The following is a 26,292-nucleotide window of genomic DNA, read 5'->3' as shown; positions in this document are numbered from 1 at the left end:
TCTTGTCTTGTGTTGTATTTCTTTGTTGTTGTCTTTAACATGGCCCTACCTTTGTGTCTGAATAAAGTGAGATTTGATTGATATCACCCCCTGGGTCATTTCCCAACAGTGCAATGTGCAATTCAGTGCAATTCACAAATACTGTATAATTTATTTTATTTTTTTTATGAGTTTAGTTTTGTTTGTTATCCTTTCAGAAATTCTCTCGGTGTCTGCGGCAACTGTCAGACAAACAGAACCACAACAGAAAAGACACTACAATTAAAGAGACATTGAAAAACATCCCCAACAATCAAGAATTAAGCGCAACAAAATACAAGTGACCCACGCCTCACACCGGGGACCGGCAACAATGTATTGTCATTACAATCATGTACTTGCGTACACAAAAGAAACGACATTTTGTTGCTCCCAGCTCCCAGCGGCGCGACACAAAAGATAAAAACGCACAACCAAAATGTCCCAAAACAACGCCACCAACAACAGAGAGAACAAAGCAAAACAAAAAAGAAAAGAAAAAGAAAGTTAACAACACAGTCCACTCAGTGCAACACAGTCCAAAAATTCCTGTCCGGAGAATGAGCTCCAGCCAGGAGGACTGACGGGACTGCCGGTCTGCATGGGCTAGCAGTTAGCTTAGCCTACCCCGCTCCCGCATCCTGTCACACCGCCCTTGGTGTTTCCTCTTTGGGCACAGCTCCGGGCAGGGCCGTGGTCCCTGGGGTCCACAGGATGCAGCAGACCAGGCTCCCTTAGCCGACCCAACACCAGCTCTCCCAGCCAGACACCTTCGACATACCTCCCCCGCACTCCACATGACAACACAAACGCAGACAAAAACTCTGCACTAGGCGAGGCCGCCACCAGACCGCCTCGGTGTTTCCTCTTTGGGCACAGCTCCGGGCAGGGCCGTGGTCCCTGGGGTCCACAGGATGCAGCAGACCAGGCTCCCTTAGCCGACCCAACACCAGCTCTCCCAGCCAGACACCATCGACACACCTCCCCCGCACTCCACACGACAACACAAACGCAGACAAAAACTCTGCACTAGGCGAGGCCGCCGCTAGACCGCCTTGTTGTTTCCTCTTGGGTGCAGCTCTAGGCAGGGCCGTGGTCCCTGGGCCCACAGGACGCAGCAAACCAGGCTCTCCCAGCCATTAAACGAAAAAAAAGAAAAAAAATCGACGATCAAAAATGAAAACTTCACACGATGACGCAAACTTAGACACAGATGTGGACAAAGACGCTGCATAGTCGGTACTGGGTGAGGCCGCTGCAAACGTGAGTTCATGCTGCCATCTTCCCACACCGGAGGCACCAGGATATCACAACACATCACATCACATCACATCACAACACAACACAACACAACACAACACAACACAACACAACACAACACAACACAACACAACACAACACAACACAACACAACACAACACATCACATCACATCACATCACAACACAACACAACACAACACAACACAACACAACACAACACAACACAACACATCACAACACATCACATCACATCACATCACAACACAACACAACACAACACATCACATCATATCATCAGGATTTGTTCAACAGAGCTGCGCTGGGAGTAACTAGTTACATGTAATGACGTTACATAATTAAATTACAAAATACATGTAATGGTAATCCGTTACAGTTACTGAGAAAAAATATGTAGTAAAATTGCAGCTCCTAATCAAAATGTTGGTGATTACAAAGGGGTTACACCCGAATATATTCTTTTCAGTAACCAGGTTATTTGTTTTGGTGGTTGCGCTTTTAAATCAAAACATTCCTAACTTAATTCAAGTTATTCTGAAGAACTTTTGAATAAAAGCTTGACAGTAATCAGTGTCGAGTACTGCTGTGAGGGGTACAATCCCTGGTCTAAATTTATGTTTTTTTTTAGGACTTTCCAGCTTTATTGCCCAGTTTAAAAGATTTGTTAGAAAATTAATCAAAAAGTAATGAAATACAAGAGGTTATATTACTTCGATGAAGTGATTAAAATAGTTACATTACAGATTACATTTTAACAGGGTAACTAGTAACCTGTAAATAATCACATCTCAAAAGTAACCTCCCCAACACTGAGTGGAAGGTATAAAGTATCTCTGGGCATGGGAAGTCTGCAGAGGCCTCCGTCCTGATGGTCACAACTCGTGTCCACCATAGAGAGGCAGGGTGGGATACATCACCGAGGGGTTGCCTGCCCTTTCCCCACCTCTCAGGACTCACAGAGCAGTGTCACACTGTGTGGCTGTGGACCTACAATCCTGCCAGACATGGCGACAATCTCATGAGTTTGTTCTTGTTAACTACAGGCCGTGAGGAAGTCAGAATACTCTCCACAAATGAACGATAAAAAAGGACCAGTACATGTCTGTCCACTCCAAACTGTCCAAGTTCACACATGAAGTATAACAATTGTAATCCTCCCCTGTAAATGACAGTTTTTCATCAGTTACTCTCACCTCCCTGGGTATTTATATTCATTTACAACCTCAATACAGCCACCATTACTAGCTAGCTACCTGTTGGTGTGTCCTTCTGCTTGGGGACAAATCAGATCATTTCCTTAGTCTTCTGGTATTGAGCTGAACAAAACTAGCGTGACATCAATTAACAAACTCGTCCACACACCCGTGATACTTTGTTTCATCTTCAGTGATCAAACCAACAACCAGAACCAGAACCAGAAACAGAAATACTGTATTAATCCACCAGAGAGGACATTGGGTCACGGTGTCATCAGCAAATGTGACATTAAACACATCAGATGAGTCAGTCCTGCGTTGGTTTGTATATAGAATGAATAGCACTGGGGCGATAGCGCTCCCTTGTGTTGGTAACAATGAGTCAGTTTTATTTATTTGTATAGCCCAGTAGGGGAGGACACTGCAGCATCGACCCGGGCGTACTGTATGCAACAAAATGAATAGAAATATAAATGGAAAAATATAATTAAATATTACAATCCAGCTATGTTATGACCTCAAGTTAGATGAATGCCTGATGGTGCTTGAGTGCTCTCTCTCCCTCTCTCACTCCCTCTCTCTCTTTCTGTCTATCATGTAATAGTACGTTCTAAAGATAGTGCTAAAGATCTCCTGCCACAGGGTCCACTCCATATGTCCTCCCCAACACATGTCTATATGATGGTTTACGTAACATAAGTAACTCATCATTTATTTGTGGATGGAGAGACATGTACGTTTCTACTTCTTCGCACATCAACACGGATCTGTGGGTTGTGTTATCCATTTGTGGATGGAGAGGTACATTAATGTTACCATCTGTTTGCCCTTAACAAACTCAATACAGATCGATGCATTGTGGTGTTTATTTATCTTTCCCCCACTTGCATTTCTCTTCATTTTACTGCATGCATTTGTCAGTTGTGATGCAGAATTCTCCCCACAGTGGTTCTGCTCCCCTGAAGCATTCGTGATATGGCTTCGTTCCAACAACCGGGCCTTGATGCTCGGTTGCCGTACCCTGCTCAGATCCTTCTCTTGTTTCATGCTCCGTTTGTTACCGATCGTGACAAATGTCAGACAGGCATCCGTCCCAACACGTTTTGCATGCACAACTGCACAGCGAAAACTGACAAATTGCAACTGTTCTCAGCCTATTCATGTGGATTTTCTCAAAACATTGGTCAGAGATAATATATTTATAACCGGTTGTTACCTGAAGCATCCGCACCCGATTATTTTTCTTTCAAGATCTGGAAAAAAAAGAAAGAAAGGCAGCAGCATCAGTTTTTCTTAAAAGCTGTAGACATTTGAGGTTTATTTTGCTTCGTTCTTACGAGTCCTTCGCGGAGTTTATTGTGATGTTTTCTTTTATCTCATGGTTCGAGAACTTGAAAGTCAAAAGTGGAAACTGCAGAATTAGCAGCTACCCTGGCCAACGGCAGGCCCCCGGTCTCTGAGCTGCTCTGCAGACACGTCTGCAGTAAAGCCAGATCCGTTTTCTCTGCATGCTATGTGCACCTGCTGCCATCAGGCTCTTGCAACTAAATAAATAAATACATGGGGGGGGTTTTAAAATTTTTCTCACATCCTAACTAATTACCATATTCTAACTCTCCACTTCAGCACAGACAGGTGTCACCACTTCAGCACAGACAGGTGTCAGCACTCACTCATCATACTCATCTTTTGACATGATGGGGCTGGACCCCAGCAGGTGGTTTGGGTGACTTTACCCTCTTTTACATATCTCTTCAAAGCCCCCCCAGTGAATATTTTGGGGACAAATGCAAGGCAAACTTTATGGACCGCTGTACCAATTTTGCACTTGTCGCTTCGTTTTTATATTTCCCTACCTAGAACTGCTAGAATAGTTGGTGCCGTGCCTTCATTCAAATGTTGCATATGTTTGTAATTTATGTCTTGCTGTTGTTGTTGTTGTTGTTAATGTCTCGCATGCAGCACATAGTCCTTTCGGTAAGACCCTGGCATCCTCTAGCTATCATGACAGCTAGTCATAACAGTCATTGAGCAATTTTACCACATTTATGTAACTCCTCTCCATACTGCAAGTTTGACTGCACACATCCTCTAAAAACAGCCCCATGTCTTTCCAAGACTTCTCTCTGATGCTACTTATCATTCAGGTCAATCCAACCACACCGTGACCACATGATCGTTATGGGACATTTTAACCTTCACATATAGACGATCCCCTCATAAACCGTACAGCTTAGTTAAAGTAGCCCACTTATTTCCTTGCAGTATTCAAAATATGCTCATAAGTCATAAGCACTTAAGGGTTCGGACCCTTTGGATAGAATTTGCTTGTAAAAGCTAACACTTGAGGGCGGCACGGTGGCGCAATGGTTAGTGCAGTCGCCTCACAGCAAGAAGGTCCTGGGTTCAAGCCCCGGGGTAGTCCAACCTTGGGGAGTCGTCCCGGGTCGTCCTCTTTGCATGTTCTCCCCGTGTCTGTGTGGGTTTCCTCCCACAGTCCAAAGACATGTGGATCAGGTGAATCGGCCGCACTAAATTGTCTCTAGGTGTGATGGACTGGCTGTGATGGACTGGCGGCCTGTCCAGGGTGTCTCCCCGCCTGCCGCCCAATGACTGCTGGGATAGGCTCCAGCATCCCCGCAACCCTGAGAGCAGGATAAGCGGTTCGGATAATGGATAATAATGGATAGACAACCCTGTTAGATTTCGCGGGCTTGAGCGGTTGTTGGACGGTATGTCAGGGAACCTGCTTGAAAACATGGGCACACGTTGGGTCTCCTTAATGCTCGAGGACTCTCGGTAGATGGAAAACCTCCATAAATGAGGACGAGAATAAGGGAGGACGTGTACTGGTGTGCTTTAGGTGCACCCTAAGTGTGGAAACAAGAGCTGGGCTGCAGCCAGGGGGCTGTTTGGGAGAGGGACTACACGTATAGAAAGCAATGAAGAGAAAAATCTGTCCACCTCGTCTTGAAAGGTTTTTCCATTTCTTTTGAAAGCACCACCACCTCAACCTTTTCAACCGCGGCAGTGTTCAATGGGTGAGAGAACTCGGTGTAATTTTGATTTGACCTTTAGCCTATCCTGATACTCCCACACGAGGGAGTACCTCGGACCTGTCGGCACAAGGTAAACAGTTGTTTGTTTCTTTTTAATTTTTCAAAGATATACAATCTGTTACTGATGGCGACAGGCACGGGTGCAAGTCCATGAATACTGGGATGGCATCCAGCGCTTTACCTGTGCCCCCGTCCATGGGGTTAGTGGTCGTGTCAGGGAGGGCATCCGATGGAAAATTTTGCCAAATCATTATGCGGATTGACAAAACCATACCGGATCGGTCAAGGCCCGGGTTAACAACGACCGCCATCCCAGATAGCATCCGGATGTGGGCCACTTCAGGCAATGATGCGGCACTGATGGCCTTCTTTTGGCCCTGACAAAATGGATGTGAGCCTGAAGTGGCCCACGTGTATAATAGCAAATATGGCCCAAACATGCCAAATCAAATGTGGGCCTCTTTTGGCAAAAGCTGCGGCCCTCTCGGTAACATGTAATCTGGATGTGACCCTGAAGTGGCCCGTGTGGTAAATGGTGAATATGGCCCAAATATCACAAAACAAATATGGCCACCTTTGGCAAATATATGGCACATGCGGCATTGCTATGGCTTGGTTCTGGCCCAGCTCTGGCAAACAGGAGCGGACCACCAAAGTGTCATCGATCTACGCGGTATGTGGGACGGATGAAGTGTTGGTGTGGGACGGGTCCAGGCCACAGCAATTTTGCTATCTGGGATTGGCGCTGTACCCTCACAGGGTACCAATGGAAACTATCAAATCCGCTGCGGCGACCCCGAGAAACAGGGAACAAGCCGAAAGAAGAAGATACAATCTGTGACTGACAGCGCTGTTTCTGACCCCTGCAACATGCAAATTAAATGCTGACGACGTTTCCTGGACAGCAGCGTCCTTTCTGTCCATCCCCCGGTACAGGTTGACCATTTCTGAGCAAAATGAAGAGCACAGCTGAGTTCTGTTGCACCAGTTAACGTGGAAACAGCTACAAAATAATCCCGTGTGAGACTAAACAGACAGCGAGTGTTGAAAGCGATTGCCGCAGGGCGGAGCGTAAGTGGAGGAAAACCAGATGACGGGTTAATTTATGATCATTTTAAAGGCCGTCTTTTCGATTGCAACCGGTGCATAAATTTGACCTCAGACATTATTGTGCCATTGATGCTTTGGCCACACAATGGTATGATATCGAACACAAGGACTTTTATTTCCTCAAATGAGGTTACTGTTCCCATTTCACCACCCTATAAAGCACTTCTCACAGTTTTGCTGCGACTGTAAGGGGGAACTTTTTTTTTTTTTTGGATTTTGATATACTATATTAATCCCGGGCGGCGCGGTGGCGCATGGTCGCCTCACAGCAAGAAGGTCCTGGGTTCGAGCCCTGGGGTAGTCCAACCTTGGGGGTCGTCCCGGGTCGTCCTCTGTGTGGAGTTTGCATGTTCTCCCCGTGTCTGCGTGGGTTTCCTCCGGGGGCTCCGGTTTCCTCCCACAGTCCAAAGACATGTAGGTCAGGTGAATCGGCCGTACTAAATTGTCCCTAGGTGTGAATGTGTCGGCCCTGTGATGGACTGGTGGCCTGTCCAGGTTGTCTCCCCATCTGCCGCCCAATGAATGCTGGGATAGCCTCCGGCATCCCCCGCGACCCTGAGAGCAGGATAAGTGGCTCGGATAATGGATGGATGGGAATATTGATCCCCGTGGGGAAATTCCTCTCTGCATTTAACCCATCCTAGCTGTGTAGCTAGGAACAGTGGGCAGCTGCAGCACACCCGGGGACCAGGGGCAGAGACAGAGTGAATTTTAACCCTAACATGGGTGTCTTTTTTATGGTGACATCTTGGGACACAATATAGTAGACAGACTTGAGCTCTCTTCCAGTGACCTTGACTTTATCCCTGCAGGCTTCAGAAAAAAAAGCTTTACGACTGCCTGTTTTTAGAAGTTTGAAGTTTGAGTCTCTACATATACGTCCATTAGGGGGCAGCGTCTGAGCGCGTGGTATTATTGGTTTTGACTGGCAGAGATGACGCACAGAGGCAAAACCGAAGGTGTCGCTGACTAGTGCAAAGGGGCAAAGACAGAAAACGGTGTCAAAATGAACATATTCAAGTTCAATCCCATAGAAAACTGTGTAAACGGACAAAGAATGTAAATATAACTGCCCCCCCACCTTTTCTACCTATTTGTACCCGCCAATTACCCCACTCTTCCAAGCCATCCCGGTCACTGTTCCACCCCCTCTGCCAATCCAGGGAGGGCTGCAGCCTACCACATGCTTCCTCCGACACATGGGGCGTCGCCAGCCACTTCTTTTCACCTGACAGTGAGGAGTTTCACCAGGGGGACGCCGTGTGAGGGAGGATCACGCTATTCCCCCCCAGTCCCCTCCCCCCGAACAGGCCCACCCCCACCGACCAGAAGAGGGGCTAGTGCAGCGATCAGGACACATACCCATATCTGGCTTCCCACCCGCAGACACGGCCAATTGTGTCTGCAGGGACGCCCGACCAAGCCGGAGGTAACACCGGGTTTCGAACCGGCGATCCCCGTGTTGGTAGGCAACGGAATAGACCGCCATGCCACCCGGACACAAAACTGCCTTTTACCACTGGAAAAATATTGCAACTGACCGCTTTTCATAAGACTGTGCGTTTCCCCTAAGGAAGAAAAACTGTAAAACTAGCAAAGTGGGCGACAGTAATGCGTTGCTCGCCGGCCTTCCCCAAAAGCCAAGTGGGCAACTGCAACTCCCACAACACACTGTAGAAGAAAGAGTTTTAACTAACACCAAAAACAGAGCCCACCTTACCCTTATTTTAAAGCCTTGGCACTACTACTACTACTACCACTACTACTACTACCACCACTACTACTACTACTTGCAGCTGCTCCCCTTAGGGGGCGCCACAGCGGATCATCCGTCTCCATCTCTTCCTGTCCTCTGCATCTTCCTCTGTCACACCAGCCACCTGCATGTCCTCCCTCACCACATCCATAAACCTCCTCTTTGGCCTTCCTCTTCTCCTCTTCCCTGGCACCTCCATATTCACCATCCTTCTCCCAATATACCCAGCATCTCTCCTCCACACATGTCCAGGCCATCTCAGTCTTGCCTCTCTGGCTTTGTCTCATCTTACCCCGTTTCAAAGCTTTTGCACCGCACAGCAAATTTTAGATTTAGACAGATTTTCAGCTCATTTTTGCTTATCTTTTCTTTTCACAGCCCTGCTCCTGATGAGATGCTGCCAAAGTATGCTCGCACATACATATTTACCTTCTATACACAAGTCACGTTCATCTATCTTTATTATCTCTCCTTTTTGAGTATACTTTGCATATCCCACGTGTATATTTGTTTATTTCTCATTTTGTGTCTCGTTTTATTTATACATTTCATTTATCATTACTCATAGTCATGTAAGGCACATTGCATTGCGCTATGTATTTAATGGGCCAGTTTGACAGACTGACTGATTGATAGATGTGTGCAGGGGTCCCAGGTCAGGTGACTGATCGCCGGATCTGATCTCAGGGGGATTCAGGGGGACTCATGTTGAATGTCAGTCCACGAAAAGCAGATGTTTAAACCAAGCTAGCACGAAGGATGGAAAAACCCTTTGTTCTGAAGCAACCCAAAGGTTTCCCAGCATAGTTCACATTCAGAAGTATTTGAAATCATATATACCGTGAACATAACGATCACCCTTATCCGGTGGAAAGGAGCATTCTGTATTATGCGATTTCCATTTACGTGTCCGAGTTCAATGACCAAATGAGTTTACACGAATGAGGAAATTCTCCGGCTAAGATGTTCAATGTCAAGAAAACAAAATACATAAAAGCAACAGTCTAGGGCTTAAAAAACAGAAAAAAAATAAGAATAATATAAGACAGCATCTTCTTCTATGCGTAGGAGTATCCACAGACATGTCCTAAGCTCTCAAGACATCTATCTTATACATCTCTAGACGTACTCAGGAAGCTGAGGAGCTTTAGCGTTCGCCAACACATACCTGACATGGCATTCAGTGGTCTGGCTGAAAGCATTTGATCATTTACTATAACGGCTCGGTACGACAACTTCGGTGTAAAGAGCAAAAACGAGCTCTCCACAATTATTAAGCTTACAGAGAAGGAGACTGGCAGGAGGGCTTAACATATCACTACAGATACCTCACACCCACGACAGTCAGGAGTTTGAGCTGCTCCCACCTGGCCATCAGTTCAGGGTCCCAAGGGCCAGCTGGAGCATATACAAGACGTGTTTTATTCTCTATGCCATGCAGGCATTGAACACAGAGGGCCCGCACCAGGGAACACTTGTTATATTATAAGATTTGGATGTGATTTACACGACCATTTGCTGCTCTCTGGCCATTTGCATTATTGTATGTTGCAGTGGCGGCTGGCCAGTACAGGGCACTGGGGCGCCGCTCCCTTCAAACATCAAGAGATGAAAATCTACTTAAACACGCGAAATATAATTTAGCTGTATAATGCAAGTAATTATGAATTAAAGGTGTTTTTCAGTCTGTGAGCGCCTGTCAGCAGCCATGAAATATTGGCTCAAATGGTGTTTGGGTGCTTCCTGTCTGAATACATATACTTCCTGTCTGAATACATATACTTCCTGTCTGAATACATATACTTCCTGTCTGAATACATACACTTCCTGGGTGAGGGGCGCCGGCCTAATGATACCTTATGTAAGCCCTCAAACTTGTGGCGAGCAGGTGACCCCGAGGCTGCTCTCTGATTGGTTTCTTCAGATTTCCCATGGGGCGCAGATCTGTGCTGCCCCAGACACCCCCACTTTTATTGGCAGTGAATTAGTATCGTTTTAATGTTTTGGTTTTTTTATCTAATGTGATTGGGCAATTCTTGTCAAGTTATTTAGGGGCATTTGCTTCAGCTCCTGGCCGAACTGGAAAAAGGCCTTAGCCAACCACAGGGAGTTTATGGCACAACTCAAAACACCAATCTTCTTTAGTCTCGTTTTCATTGAATTGGTTCAACTTTCAAGCTTTTTGATGATTGTGTTGTTAGGTGGAAAACTTTCACAATACAACAAGAGAAAAAATAATAATAATGCTGCCATTACTGCTCATTTCATTCCACAAGTACAGAAAAATAAACCTCATTTTTTTACTTAGTCATTCTTTTTAAGGGTATGAACAACATTAATCTCACTCATATTCTACATCCTTTACCAGGGGCGATTCTAGGATCAGAGCTTTAGGGGTGCTGAGCACCCAGAGTGCTGGCCGGCCAGGCAAGATAAATTTTGGGGGGGGTGGATCAAACCATTTTCGAAGCATGGGGGGGTGCTGTATTTTTGTTGTTAAAATATTACGTTTAAACCATATACTGGATATGGTTTTGACATTTCTTCAGCTTATTAAACATGGACATACAATAAAAGATAAAAAAATCTCTTCAATTTTAGGGGTGCTGGGGTTCAATTTAGGGGTGCTGCAGCACCCCCAAAAATGGGCTAGGAACGCCTATGTCCTTTACCAGATTAAATCGATACATAACCATACACACTGCACTTAATTGCACACAACATGGCTGACCTCAACTGGAATACACGTGAGATACACTACACAGCAAGGCAATCTGAGTGATTAGCGCACCGTTTTAACATTAGCCGAATACCAGGATGCTAACTAGCAATTAATTATAACAGTAACGCTAACCACCAATTAATTCCAATGACAAAAAAGGATTAATTAGCCCACCAGTGTGTTGTGTTGCTAAGGGACCAGTCCAAGACACGCGTCTGTTAGCACACGCTTCTTCGCTTGAACGACTCACGTCACACTCCTTCTCCCCTCTTAGAGTCGCTTACATCCTATCTTGTCCTCTAGCTCCCCCTACCGTCCTCCAACTGCATCAACTCAAGACGTCACACAGCGGCGTCCCTGTAGACGGCCAGCCTCCGCCCCTCCCCTTGAGCGCCCCTTAATCTTTCTTCTTCTTCGTGAATGATTTTTTCTTCTTCTTCGTGGCCTATGCACGACAACCGCCAAACTCAACTTCCTTCCGTGTCAAAATAAAAGCCGCCGTTCATTTAGGATCCGGCTGCACAATTCTCATGGCTGTCAGTCATGTTCACACCCACCACGACGCCTCGTCTCGACTGTCAATCATCCACCGTCTCCGAACCCTAATAAAATCTATAGGCTACGTTGTCCTCCTTAATAACTCTGTGACTGTGTGGACATTAAAGCAGCTGTCAGGTGTGCTACACCAAGGTAAACTGCCCCCCCCAAAGCTTTCTAGCACCAGCAGCCACTGATGGGTTGTATATTTTGTATGATTTTCATGTTGTGTTATGCTATGTGTAGTGTATGTACCTTTGCTGCACCTTGGGAGAAGCAAAAGACAAATTTCCACTGAGATGGACAATAAAGTCAATCAAATCAAAATCTCAACACTTCTAAGAGGTATTTCAAAATTATTCTGTTGTTTAACTTTATATCGACTCTGTATTCATTATATTGTCGAGGACATTAGTTGCCTTTAAATTGAGTGCTTCACAATCTGTACTGCATGGTGGGCTGGGTTCTGTCTCGGTGAATCTACCAAGCACTGTTCTGCCGACGAGATTATAGAGTATAGATTATAGAGTATAAATTATAGAGTATAAAGTATAGATTATAGAGTATAGATTATAGAGTATACATTATAGAGTATAGATTATAACGTATAAATTATAGAGTATAGATTATAGAGTATAGATTATGGAGTATAAATTATAGAGTATAAATTATAGAGTATAGATTATAGAGTATAAATTATAGAGTATAAATTATGGAGTATAAATTGTAGAGTATAAATCATAGAGTATAGATTATAGAGTATAAATGATAGATTATAGAGTATAAATTGTAGAGTATAGATTATGGAGTATAGATTATAGAGTATAGATTATAGAGTATAATTTATAGAGTATAGATTATGGAGTATAAATTATAGAGTATAAATTATAGAGTATAGATTATAGAGTATAAATTATGGAGTATAAATTGTAGAGTATAAATTATAGAGTATAGGTTATAGATTATAGAGTATAAATGATAGATTATAGAGTATAAATTATAGAGTATAGATTATGGAGTATAGAATATAAAGTATAGATTATGGAGTATAGATTATAGAGTATAAATTATAGAGTATAGATTATGGAGTATAGATTACTGGCTATTGCAAACTGTTCTCTTCTCTCACGTCTTTTCTCTCTCTCTGAACGATGTCTTCTCCTTTCTCTTCTTCTGTGTGTGAACGGTGTGACGTGTCTCCCAGGTCCTCCTCCCAGGTCTCCATGGTGATGGCGGTCGCCACCTGGACACTGCTCGGCATCCCCCTCATCCCATTTTCTTTTTAGATATCTTGTAAATCCATACAATCTTGTTATCCTGTTTTAATGTTATATCCTTCTCTCACTAGGATGTGTGACTAATTATGTTTTTTACCATGGCGATGGTGGGCGCGTGGCTCTGGTCCTGGGCTGTTCTGGTGGCGTCTGGACACCGCTTGGCATCCTCCTCATCATGTTCGTCATATCTTTTTTAATTCCATTATAATTCTGTTATCCTCTTTCAGTTGTCGTCTGTGAACGTTCTCGTTCATCCAGGTCATGGTTATCCAAAGGAACTGAATTGAGTGCAGCCAGACTTGGTATAGAGGAGGGGTCCTTCAACTGTTGTGTTGTGTAAACACAACCTCCATTGCACGTTATCCGTCCTGGGAGCGAGACCCCTCCTCTCTCGCTCTCCCTGAGGTTTCTCCCTATGTCTTTCTCCCCGTTAAAGGGTATTTGTTTAGGGAGTTGTTCCTTATCCGACGCGAGGGTCTGAGGACAGGATGTTGTGCTGCTGCAAAGCCCCTTGAGGCAAATTTGTAATTTGTGACACTGGGCTACACAAATAAAATGGACTTGACATGAGCACATTGGAATTTGAAATATAAATTGAAATCACAACGTTCCAACAAACATTGTATCCATGATAGCCCTTTATATACTACGTGGCATGGTGGCTCGGTGACCAGCGCTGTCGCCTCGCAACGAGAGGAGCCCGGGCTCATCTCTCGCCGGCCGGTGTGCTTGATTCCCTTCTGTTTGCGTGGGTCTCCTCCCACAACCACAGACACGCATGTTACATAAAAACCATTGTTGTTATGACCCGTCTAAGGGCTGTACTGTGTATGTGTGTGTTGGGGGCCCGGCCTTTTGTGTTAATGTAAATCACCTAGCTTTATGCTCTCATCATTGTGCGTAATGATGGTTCATCCATCCATCCATCCATTATCCCAACCGCTTATCCTGCTCTCAGGGATGCTGGAGCCTATCCCAGCAGTCATTGGGCGGCGGTGGGGGGGAGGGGGGGGCAACCTGGACAGGCCGCTAGGCCATCATACCTAGGGGCAATTTAGTAGGGCCGAGTCACCTGACCTACAGGTCTTTGGACTGTGGGAGGAGACCGGAGCCCCCGGAGGAAACCCACACAGACACGGGGAGAACATGCAAACTCCACACCGAGGATGACCCGGGATGACCCCCCCCAAGGTTGGACTACCCCGGGGGCTCGAACCCAGGACCTTCTTGCTGTGAGGCGACCGCGCCGACCACCGCGCCGCCCAGGTTTTATTCAGTTCCTCTGATTATTGAAGAAAGCGGACATGGTGTAAACTCAGTGCGGTAGCTGGTCTTATGGTCCACGGTGATCCCTGTTCTACAGGAGCGGAGTCTCAGCGCACCGTTGCGAGGTTTTATGCCTGCATTGTTCTGTGTTGACGTCTAGATCGGTTTCCACCGCCGTGTCCAAACAGCACATGGGCCTCCACAGCCCGGCATGCCACAGATGACACGTCGTTTGCTGATGTCCTTCACGTTCTCTCCCCAGTTACACTCGCGAGAGGCGACACCAAAACCTGTCTGCCAGTTCACCGGGCCGCTTCTTCCAGCATCCAGCACAGCGTTTGTTGTATCTGGAGATGGCGGCTATGGCAGACCGAGTATGGCAGCCAGCGTTGGCGGTGTGCATATTTTGACTTATTTCACAAAACAACAACAAAGTGCGGTTGCGCTGGGCTGAGGATGGAAAACAAGGGATCGGCACAACAGCTAGCGTCCGATGAATAACGGATGCTGCCGGTTTCTGATGAATGGGTGGGCGAAGGGATGGGAGAGCCACGTAAGTTGATGAAGACGTCATGCGCCGTGTCCAAATCTCGGGCTCACGGCAGCGGCGCCATGCTGTGGACTTGCCTTCAGAGCACAAAGAAACGCCTGGGTTAAAGTCCTTTCAGACCGACGCAACGCTGCACGGTCAGTCGCATCCTTCCAGGGCTGCAGCGGATCCCACTGCCTGATTACGACTTTCCAGCCGAACAACGTCCGAAGTCACAATTCAGCACAGCTCAACACGGTGGTCCTCCTATTCCATGCACTCGGGGAACGGTAGTGAAGACAAAACACTCTTTAGTGAGGCACCACAGAGAGATAATCACCAAAAAAGCAGCTAAAAAAACTTTAAAAAATCATTTTTTTTCTGAAATCTCCGGTGATTTGCTTGTAAAGACAGCTTTTAAGGTCACATTGCTCTCACATGACTCTAAAAATGGATTGGATGAACTCTCAGAAGAGCATTTCAAGGCTTTGAAGCAGACTTGAAGTCGGGTTCGGAAAGGTAAAAAAAAAAAAAAAAGAAGTCTACCAGAAAACTTAAAAAGTTACATCAGATATCGCCTGTCTTATTTCATGAGTTACGTTAACTTAAAAAGGGGCAAAAGGCTCCTTAGTTTGTAGAGAGAATACAGCTGAAGAACCACAGAAGGTTCCTCAGCTGTATTCGTATATTCCCTGTGGTGGCCCGGCGGCCCGTCCAGGGTGCCTCCCCGCTAGCCGCCCAGGGACTGACTGCTGGGATAGGCTCCAGCATCCCCGCCACCCTGACAGCACGACAAAGGATGGATGGATGGAACCACAAAAGGGCTGGTGTGGAAATGACCCGTCTTTTCTTACAAAAGTCTCATTTAACTTGATGAAATGGTGCTTGTTTCGGCAGTGCATCTGAAAAGCGAACATTAGTTTGCCAGAGGGTCCAACATCGAGCTAAGACACACCGGAGAAGCCGTTTTCACTGATTTTAAATTACATTTCTCAATCCTCAGCTGGATGTTCCCCGTTACAGTGGCACCTGTCATGGGGTGGGGTATATTAAGCCACAAGTGAACAGTCAGTTCTTGAAGTTGATGTGTTGGAAGCGGGGAAAAATGGGCAAGCGTGAGGATCTGAGCGACCGCCAGGGGCCAAACTGTGATGGCTAGACGACCGGGTCAGAGCACCTCCAAAATGGCAGGTCTTGTTGGGTGTTGCTGGTATGCAGTGGTCAGTACCTACCAAAAGTGGTCCAGGCAAGGACAACCGGTGAACCGGCAACAGGGTCATGGGCGCTCAAGGCTCATTGATGCGCATGGGGAGCGAAGGCTAGCCCATCTGGTCCGATTCCACAGAAGAGCTACTGTAGCTCAATTTGCTGAAAAGGTTCATGCTGGCTATGATAGACGGGTGTCAGAACACACAGTGCGTCCCAGCTTGCTGTGTAGCTGCAGACCGGTCAGAGTGCCCATGATGACCCCTGTCCACCACCCAAAGTGCTGACAATGGGCACGTGAGCATCAGAACTGGACCATGGAGCAATGGAAGAAGGTCGCCTGGTCTGATGAATCATGTTTTCTTCTACATCATGTGGACGGCCGGGTGCGTTTGTGTCGTTTAACTGGGGAAGAGACGGCACCAGGATGCACTATGGGAAGAAGACAAGTCGGTGGAGGCAGTGTGATGCTCTGGGCAATGTTCTGCTGGGAAACCTTGGGTGCTGGCCTTCATGTGGACGTTACTTTAACACGTACCACCTACCTAAACATTATTGCAGATCAAGTACACCCCTTCATGGCAACGGTGTTCCCAGATGGCAGCGGCCTCTGTCAGCAGGATAATGCACCCTGCCACACTGCAGAAACTGTTCAAGAAGGGTTTGAGGAACATGACAAAGAGTTCAAGGTGTTGCCCTGGCCTCCAAATACCGCAGTCGAGCCTCTGTGGGATGTGCTGGAAAAACAAGTCTGCTCCCCCAGATCTCAATCCAGACGAGCATCTGTGGGATGTGCTGGAAAAACAAGTCTGCTCCATGGAGACCCCACCTCACAACTTACAGGACTTAAAGGATCTGCTGCTAACGTCTTGGTGCCAGACACCAGAGGACACCTTCAGAGGTCTTGCGGAGTCCATGCCTCAACGGGTCGGAGCTGTTTTGGCGGCGCGAGGGGGACCCACACAATATTAGGCAGGCGGTTTTAATGTTTTGGCTGATCACTGTGTATATATAGTCATCCAGCGGGATAGACAGCACTGGTTTACAACAGGGTCTTGGGTCTGCTGACTTGAAACTTGAGTACGGACGCTGCAGGCACAGCAGTGATGAGGTGAGCCATTCCCGAAAGCAAAAACATCATCCTGTCGTTGACGCGAGCTCAAGCGTACCCGACCGATTCGCAGCAGAGAGAATTGGCCCGCCGAGAAAGAAAATTACAAGATGCCCGAAACGGTGAATAATTTCTCTTGACTACCCCCTCCCTTCCCATTCGCCCCTCTCCATCCCACCCTCTCGGTGAACGCGTAGCATTTCACGGCCTGCCTTTTCAAGGCGTGGAGAGAGGGGTCAAATCACCAACAAATCCCATAAAAGCCGTAGGAGTGAGTGACGGGATTGGTTTTGGCGCCTTTTAACATCATGGGGAGCACGACCCTGTCTCGTACCTGCCTCGGCGCTGGCTTTTCAGATTAGTAAATCTATCGGCGGCTCCCCGAAAGAGATGCGTGACATTTCCCTTCAGCCGCCTCTCTTCACGGCATACGGCCTTGAAAAAATACCACTTGTAGGATATGAGATGAACCAAAAGCGTCGGCTATTATTTGCATGCCCACATTACAAACAACACTAAAAAGCCTTTTTGTCTGACATTCTGAGTAATGCCTCGGTCTTCAGTGACTTTATTTTCACACTAGGAGAACCCCGCTACAATGTAGCGGTTTGGTTCTCCACCCGTCTAAATCTCCCTCCTCCTCATCCTGCCAGCTAACCGCCTTCCCCCTGCCCCTAAACCCCCCCCCCTCCACTCCAACTCCCTCCCCCCAAATGCTCAGGATCATCTGAAATGCCGAGAAAAGTGGTTTTCAGCCATTTTTAGAAAATACATATTTTGCATAGTTATGAATAATTATTATAATTATTTTAATTTTCTGCTATTTTTCTGGTCCTCTCTGGAACAATACCTACCACCTCCAAAAAAAAAAGAGGATCATAAGTGCATTTTTGCAGAAATGCACTTATTTTGCATAATGCCAAAATATTTCTAAGTCCTGGAAAAAAAATGTTATAGGTGAAAAAATCAAAGATGCTCAGAATCATCTGAAATGTCGAGAAAAGTGGTTTTTTAGCTATTTTTAGAAAATGCATATTTTGCATATTTATGCATAATTATGCATAATTATTTTAATTTTCTGCTATTTTTCTGGTCCTCTCTGGAACAATACCTACCACCTCCCAAAAAAAAGAGGATCATCAGTGCATTTTTGCAAAAATGCATATATTTTGCATAATGCCAAAACATTTCTAAGTCCCAGAAATTTTTTTTTATATAGGTGAAAAAAATCAAAGATGCTCAGAATCACCTGAAATGCCGAGAAAAGTGGTTTTTAGCCATTTTTAGAAAAATGCATATTTTGTATATTTATGCATAATTTTAATGTTCTGCTATTTTTATAGGTGTCCCTGATCATCCCCAATAACCTCCACAAAGAATCAAGACTCTCACACAGACACACAGTGTGACAATACGGGAGTAGATTCCCCTTACGAATAAAGCAGTAATTGGAATCGTAATTAAGTACTGAGAGCCATAGGCGGATTATGAGACAATGGACCCCCAGGCACGGACACATAAAAGCCCCCCCCCCCTCCCCGGGCAGGGCAGGTACACTGACTTGCAGCCAACAGCACAGCAACTAAATTCCCCTGCACCTCAACAGGATTCACAGCGCACATGTGTAGGATGGCAGCTTTGACGAGTACACACAATCGATGCCAGCGGCGTATCAGCTGAGGCGTACACATTCCCCCGCAGCTCCCCTCAGGTTTACAGCAGGACTGCCGGGGCTCTCGCCGACGAGCCCTTTGACCCCACGACGAGAAGTGCGAAGTTAATAACAGATATTTCGTGCAGAGGCTCTGGTTAAGGGGCCCCCTGGGCCCTTGCGCCGCCGGGCCTGGGCTCTTTGGGCCCGTTGGGTAACCCACCCACGCGTTTAGCTCCTGATCACCACGCACGAGTTTTCTGAGCCAAAGATGGGGCAACGATGATTTGGAGGTCTTATAATTCAACGTGCGTCGACCGGCGTGGCGCCTCTTGCTTATCCCCGTGCGACCTATGGGTTGCTTACATCAGATGGCACACGATCGCCCTTGCTTCAGCACAGGGCGAGCGTGGCTTTGGCCACGTGACCTGTTCACCAACCCCATGAAAGGACAACCAAATCCGGGCCTCTTTGAGCGGTTAACAGAACCAGCACGTCTATAAAATCATTTGAATTGAGCGAAAACCCATAATCTTATAATCCAAACGCTTATCAGCGTGGTAAGGGGCTTCAGTCTGTACACCCATCAGCCTAAATCAGTGTTTCTCAACCCCAGTCCTCAAGGACCCCCTATCCTGCAGATTCTCATTGTAACCCTGCATAGGTAGCCCTGCTTGTACTTACTCGACCAATCATCTCGCAGCGCTTAATTATGCAAGGTGTGCAACGTCTGACAAAAGTCATTGCTGATTGGTTGAATAACTACAAACAGGTGCCTATTCAGGGTTGCAAAGAGAATCTGCAGGATAGGGGGTCCTTGAGGACAGGGTTGAGAAACACTGGGCTAAATACTTAATGCTTGCCAGAGAAAACAACCTCTAACACCCTAATTCAGGCGGGCGTCCAGTACTTCCAGCGTACATGTAAAAGGTCCATGTGGAGAGCAGGAAGCAATAGTGGGAGCTGCTGTAGGAATGCTGCTGAGGACACTTAAAAGTGGACCGGATTTGGTCGATGTATTGATCTGTGTACGTATAGCACGCTACATCTTAAAGCGTGCTATATATAGTGTGCTTGGAACTCTTGAGGCTTGAGGGGCAACTGAAGCAGCCAAAAATGAATCGCGTTATGCCGGTGATTATTTCTCGGTCGGTGTCAGAGAGAGAAAACCCAATCAGCTCAACGCCGGCAATAAAACGATTTATAAAGGGGTTGTCTGATTCTTATTTCATTACATTCCCGTGCACGAGTCCTTCTCTGGGTATACGATGCGTACTATGATGCCACGTGTGCGTCCTTCACTCCTGCCTGCCTGCAGGAATGTGGGCTCCATTACCAGTACCGACTCTCTACTGGAATAACCCTGATGGGCTTGAGCGAGGTCGTGCTTGGCTGTGTTCTGAAAAGACAGCCGCGGGAACCAGTGAGTAGGCAAGTCTCGAGTATGTCAGCATCTCCGGCGCCTCTGAATGAAGTGTCGTCCTTGCTGAATTACAACGTTTAATTTTAGCTTCAAGGAGGCCAGACGGGCTTTCTCATATGCCTTTCTTTTCTACTGCACGATCCGTCTATCAACCACTCAACCAACCATTCAACGAATCAACCTGTTTATCTATCTATCTATCTATCTATCTATCTATCTATCTATCTATCTATCTATCTATCTAACTATTTATCTATCTAATCAATTGGTCTGTCTGTCTGTCTGTCTGTCTGTCTGTCTGTCTGTCTGTCTGTCTATCTAATCAATTTGTCTATCTAATCAATTTGTCTATCTATCTATCTATCTATCTATCTATCTATCTATCTATCTATCATGTAGATATCAAGTGCCAATCCTGCTTGATGTGTTTCAGTAAACTGAGAATTTCAGTGCAGTGTTGTCACCAATATATTATCATTGTAATCACTCTTTCTCTCCCTCTGATAGATAGATAGATAGATAGATAGATAGATAGATAGATTGATTGATTGATTGATTGATTGATTGATTGATTGATTGGTTGATAGACGGAACGATGGATTGACAGATACTCGAATATCACGCCATGATACAAGCATCCTGCTACTGGACGTCGGTCCGCTGCCTGTCACTCAACCCGCCGCCCGCGCCGGTGTAACGGAATGAAGAGAGACGCGCGCGCGCAGTCAGGGGAGCCCCATCAGAGCCGCGAGACCGAGGCACGGGCACCTCCGCTCCAGGTAACGAGACCGCAGCGTCCGCGTCGGTCACCCGTCGGTCTGAGCGGAGTCGCGCGCCTCGTCCGTCACCCGAGAAACCGGACGGGGGGTGGTGGGGGGGGGGGCTAATTAGAAGCAGATTTAACCTCGGTATAAGAAATAAAGACAGGGGGACATAATGACCGGGGACCGTTTCGACTGGACGGACGCGCCACAGGTTTGGACGCCAGCTGGGTAGCCTCCTCACCTCCTCGGCCCAGATGAACCGACGTCCGGGACTTGAGCGCGTGGCTCTTTTCCTTTTTTTTTCCATCCGAGGTCCGGTTGCTGAGTGGGGCACCGGCAGGGACCGAGGGGGCGCCGTCTGTCTCGGCCATCCATGAAGGCGCCTGTGGTTTGCTCCGGCTCCTATTGCACGTGTCCGTATGGTGCTGCCTGAGAAGAGGCATTTAGACCGGTCAGGCTGGACCACCGTCTGATTTAAACTTCCGGTTGATCCGCACGTTATCCGCGTCATCTCATTTCTAACACGTGCCCTGCACATTGCTTTTAATGACAACAAACGGAACGGAATTGAATGTTGCATTAGCCGTGAATGGCGTAATGCTCTGCAGCCGTACTGCAGGTGGCACCGGCCACAGGCAGCCTGTTCGTGCTGCTTAAGGGCACTGCCGGGGAGCCACGCCGTGGCCACGAGTAAGTAAAAAAGGGAATCGATTCAAATTGTGATCCCGTCCTTTTCCCCAGACCGGCTTCCGACATTCTGCAGCTGAAGTGCCTGGGAGGTAAAAACCGGGCGCGCGGGACGCCAGGCGCCGCCTTGATTCAGGCGAGAACCTCGGCTCCTCATGTTGCCCCAGACCATGCAGCAAGCCTTGAACGGCAGCTGTGACGGAGCGGCCTCGGTCTGCAACGCGAGCACGAGCGGGCAGCTGCTCCAGCTGCCCACCTTCTCCACGGCAGCCAAGGTCCGAGTGGTCATCACCTTTGCCCTCTGCCCCGTCTCGGCTGTGTGCAACCTGGCCGTGCTTTGGGCCGCTGGCACCGGGGGGAGGCGCAAGTCCCACGTCAGGATCCTCATAATGAACCTGACCGTGGCAGACCTGCTGGTGACTTTCATCGTGATGCCCGTCGACGCCGTCTGGAACATCACGGTTCAGTGGAAAGCGGGGGACGTCGCCTGCAGAGCGCTGATGTTCCTGAAGCTGACGGCCATGTACTCCTGTGCCTTCGTGACAGTGGTGATCAGCTTGGACAGGCAGTCGGCAATCCTGAATCCTCTGGGTATCAGTGACGCCAAGAGGAGAAGCAAAATTCTGCTGTCCGTGGCCTGGACCATGAGCGTGGTCCTCTCTCTCCCCCAGGTAAGGCTTGTTTAAAACAGGTGTGCTCTTCTCTCGCCTTGACCTCGTCTCTTGGCCCTCCCGCACCACCATGCCCTAGTTCAACCTGCCGCTAGTGCTGCATCAAAACATGGCCGCGCATGGTTTGCCGTCCAACCTTGAAATCATTACTTTGAGGCATTCCACTGAACCCTATAAACCTCTATGCATGCAGTCCTCGTCTTCCAAATGGCGTCAAGTTCTGGTTTTAGAAGGGAGACTTGATCTTCATGCAACACCAAACAGTTAAGGCCCATTGCAGTAAAAGCATCATTTTCAAGTTATTCGGGTGGTTTGCAGGCATTCAGGATTCATATCGCTAATTCCTAACCGGTGATTTTTTTTTCTATGTACACAGCTGAAATCCCTGCTATACAGAAACAGAACAATGCTTTCTGTAAAAATGAGTAAAACTCATGACGGTGTGATACATGACAATCTTGGAAGCAGTGGTTTGATTTCTCTGTGTTATATCTGCCCTACGTTTGCCCAGTCTGTACCCTTCCAACGTCACTTGCTAGTGTCTGGTATACAAATAACAAGCTGAGCTCCTCCATGGTTGGGACGATCAGGGGCAGGAACTAGGGATCGGTCCCACTGATCGGTCCCCGTCCATCTGTCCATCTATCATTCAATATCTCATTGCTCTGATATTGATAAAACTTGGGGGTAGTTAACATCCTGACACTGTGCTGTGGCATACTACTACTACTACTACTACTACTACTACTACTACTTTTGGCTGCTCCCATTAGGGGGCGCCACAGTAGATCATCCACTTCCATCTCTTCCTGTCCTCTGCATCTTCCTCTGTCACACCAGCCACCTGCATGTCCTCCCTCACCACATCCATAAACCTCCTCTCTGGCCTTCCTCTTCTCCTCTTCCCTGGCAGCTCCATATTCAGCATCCTTCTCCCAGTATACCCAGCATCTCTCCTCCACACATGTCCAAGCCATCTCAGTCTTGCCTCTCTTGCTTTGTCTCCAAACCGTCCAACCTGAGCGGTCCCTCTAATATGCTCGTTCCTAATCGGGTCCTTCTTCATCACTCCCAAAGGAAATCTTATCATCTTCACCTCTGCCACCTCCAGCTCCACCTCCTGTCTTTTCGTCAGTGCCACCGTCTCAGAGCCATACAACATAGCTGGTCTCACTACCATCTTGTAAACCTTCCCAACAGCCCAAATAACAACCCAACATGCAGGCAAACAAAGATCCCAAACTGCAAACAAGTGCCACTTTCTGACTACTGCAGCAGGAGTTTTGAGGCGTGGTCAACATGCATTTTCCCTCCACCTAAACATGTTGTCCTTGTGGAGAATCTATCCATGCCTACTTTCTGCTAATTTACATGTTTTGCTGCAATTTTCTCAATGGAGCAGGTAACTACATCATTTGGGCTTCATGTTTACCGTTGTCTTGTTTGCCATATACAATTAACAAACGTTAGGCAGTCTGTTTAAAAGTGCACTCGGCTCCCACATAGTAGTTATGAGACATCAGGGTGTCAAGCTACCTGCAAAGTGAACTGACGGCATATTCTCAAAGAGGCGTGTGTGTGAGTGTTATTCACTGGAAAACACCAGACATCAAACACCTTTGCAGATTTTCAGAGGAACTGCATTCAGATTTTTTTCTAGACTGATTTAGATCTAGACTGATTGACTGCAATGCTTTCTTGTTCTTTTTTTTTTTTTACCTAAGAGGAATTAAACACCAAAATAAGATAAGCATTGCCAGAGGAAAACCCGAGAACAAGCTTCCTGTAGGGGATTTGCTGCTATTTGATGGCAGTTTTGTGTAATGACCTTTATCATGAAAAAAAAAGAAATGATTAAGAGCAGAATTCCAGGTTTAAATGCACAATTTTATAGCGCTTGATGGCCCATCTGTCTGGGTGAAATGTGCAATTACTTGGTACATTACACCAAGTTAATGCTGTTCAAATGATTTCTAATGAACATTTCAAACACTACTTTTTTTTACATTCACTGCTATTTTGTCCTCAAAGTCTCAGACAAAAAAAAAAAGAGTCGCATCTTGCAGTAAATACTGAAAGACTTTCTGGATTTAGCCTGAACATTGTTTTTGCACTGGTATAAATTCAGCTCACGCCAATTAAATCCATCAAGCAATTAATTAATGTGAATCTGAAGCCTTGATTCCTAATTAGTAACATTTTATCTATCTATCTATCTATCTATCTATCTATCTATCTATCTATCTATCTGTCTGTCTGTCTGTCTGTCTGTCTGTCTATCTATCTATCTATCTATCTATCTATCTATCTATCTATCTATCTATCTATCTATCTATCTATCTATCTGTCTGTCTGTCTGTCTGTCTGTCTGTCTGTCTGTCTATCTATCTCTATGTCTATCTATCTATCTATCTGTCTGTCTGTCTGTCTGTCTGTCTGTCTGTCTGTCTTTATTATTATATTGTGTTATATTATATTATATCATGTTATATTGTTATATTATATTATATTACTTATAAGTAAGATAAAGTTGTAGATCAATGTCCATTATGCGATCCTAATGGAACTTACTTATCAGACTTCATTCAGAATGTGGAGCGGCTAAGAAAATACATTTCTACTGGCTTATCATAAAACACTCCTGATAAAACTTTGATCTGACACCCTTTTCTTCTTGAGGATTCATCAATTAGTATTAATTAGGGAAAGGATTGTCCGTCATTCAAGTTGCTTGCTCGCTGCTGGCGTGCTGTGTTTTCTGACTATGTGTGCATTTCCATGCAGATGTTTATATTTCACAACGTGACCATCACGGCTCCTGAGAATTTCACCCAGTGCACCACCCACGGGAGTTTTGTCGAGCACTGGCAGGAGACCGCCTACAACCTGTTCACCTTCGTGTGTCTCTTCCTGCTCCCCTTGGTCATAATGGTCCTCTGCTACACGCGAATCCTGATTGAGATATCCAGCCGCATGGCTCGAGGCAACCGTGAGTCTCATCCAGTCTGGGGTCTTGATTAAACTGAAGTGAGGTCTTGTGTAATCTGTGGCGGGGGAAACGACCCGCCCTTATGTGATGCTTGTCAAGCTTGTGATTGTCTGTATTTCAGTGCCGTCCAGAGACGTGCATCTCCGTCGCTCCCACAACAACATTCCCAAAGCGCGGATGAGAACCCTGAAGATGAGCATCGCTATCGTGACTTCGTTCATCGTCTGCTGGACCCCGTACTACCTGCTGGGCCTGTGGTATTGGCTGTTTCCCGAGGACATGGAGGAGACGGTCTCTCACTCGTTGACTCATATGCTGTTTGTCTTTGGCCTCTTCAATGCCTGTTTGGATCCCATCACCTACGGCCTGTTCACCATTAATTTCCGTCATGGCCCCAGGAGAGGCTGGCGGAGCACAAACCCACGGGCTGATTTAGAGACCAACGCCTACCTTGCAGGGTCCTTGAGATGCTCCTCTTTTCATATGGCGCGTCTCTCCCTGCAGAGGCAGGTGGCCTGCAATAGTCACGACACACACAGTAGAAACCCAGAGGACAACGGCAGCAGAAACCCTTCCGTTGACCAGAGCATCGAAGGTGACCCGAGGCAAGTTGACTCAGTCAGCACGATATAACAGCAAGGAGAAAGCCCAGCAGAAAAACATAAATTGATTTGAGATTTGTGTATTTCCTAGAATGTATTGACTTCGTGATACTCTTACCATTAGCAGGGCACCCAGAACTCTTTAGTAATGTGTGTTAAATATAACAAACAAACAAACAAACAAACAAACAAGCGAACAAAAAAACATCTATCAAAACAAACAGGTGCACATTTTCAACAAATATGCAGCAACAAATATGCAGCAGTGATTGGGATACAAATATGTATCCCAATGACTGCTGGGATAGTCTGGTGGTCTGTCCAGGGTGTCTCCTCGCCTGCTGCCCAGTGACTGCCAGGATAGTCTGGTGGTCTGTCCAGGGTGTCTCCCCACCTGCCGCCCAGTGACTGCCAGGATAGTCTGGTGGTCTGTCCAGGG

At 46.6% G+C, this 26,292-nt stretch overlaps 1 protein-coding gene across 1 annotated transcript in view; it reads left to right on the top strand.

Moving 5' to 3' along the window:
- The window catches only part of gnrhr4 (gonadotropin releasing hormone receptor 4), a 46,241-nt gene extending 20,357 nt beyond the window's left edge, over positions 1-25,884 (top strand). Inside the window, exons 2-5 of the mRNA XM_056282484.1 lie at positions 21,513-21,594; positions 21,728-22,262; positions 25,047-25,251; positions 25,373-25,884. Coding sequence (XP_056138459.1) covers positions 21,513-21,594; positions 21,728-22,262; positions 25,047-25,251; positions 25,373-25,884 — 1,334 coding nt within the window. The remainder of the gene's footprint in view (positions 1-21,512; positions 21,595-21,727; positions 22,263-25,046; positions 25,252-25,372) is intronic.
- The last annotated feature ends 408 nt before the right edge of the window (positions 25,885-26,292 follow it).

The sequence above is a fragment of the Lampris incognitus genome, chromosome 6 (genome assembly GCF_029633865.1).
Source record: "Lampris incognitus isolate fLamInc1 chromosome 6, fLamInc1.hap2, whole genome shotgun sequence".
Classification (NCBI taxonomy): Eukaryota; Metazoa; Chordata; class Actinopteri; order Lampriformes; family Lampridae; genus Lampris; species Lampris incognitus.
Note: the sequence above shows the minus strand (reverse complement) of the source record. Positions and strands in the feature narration are given on the sequence as shown.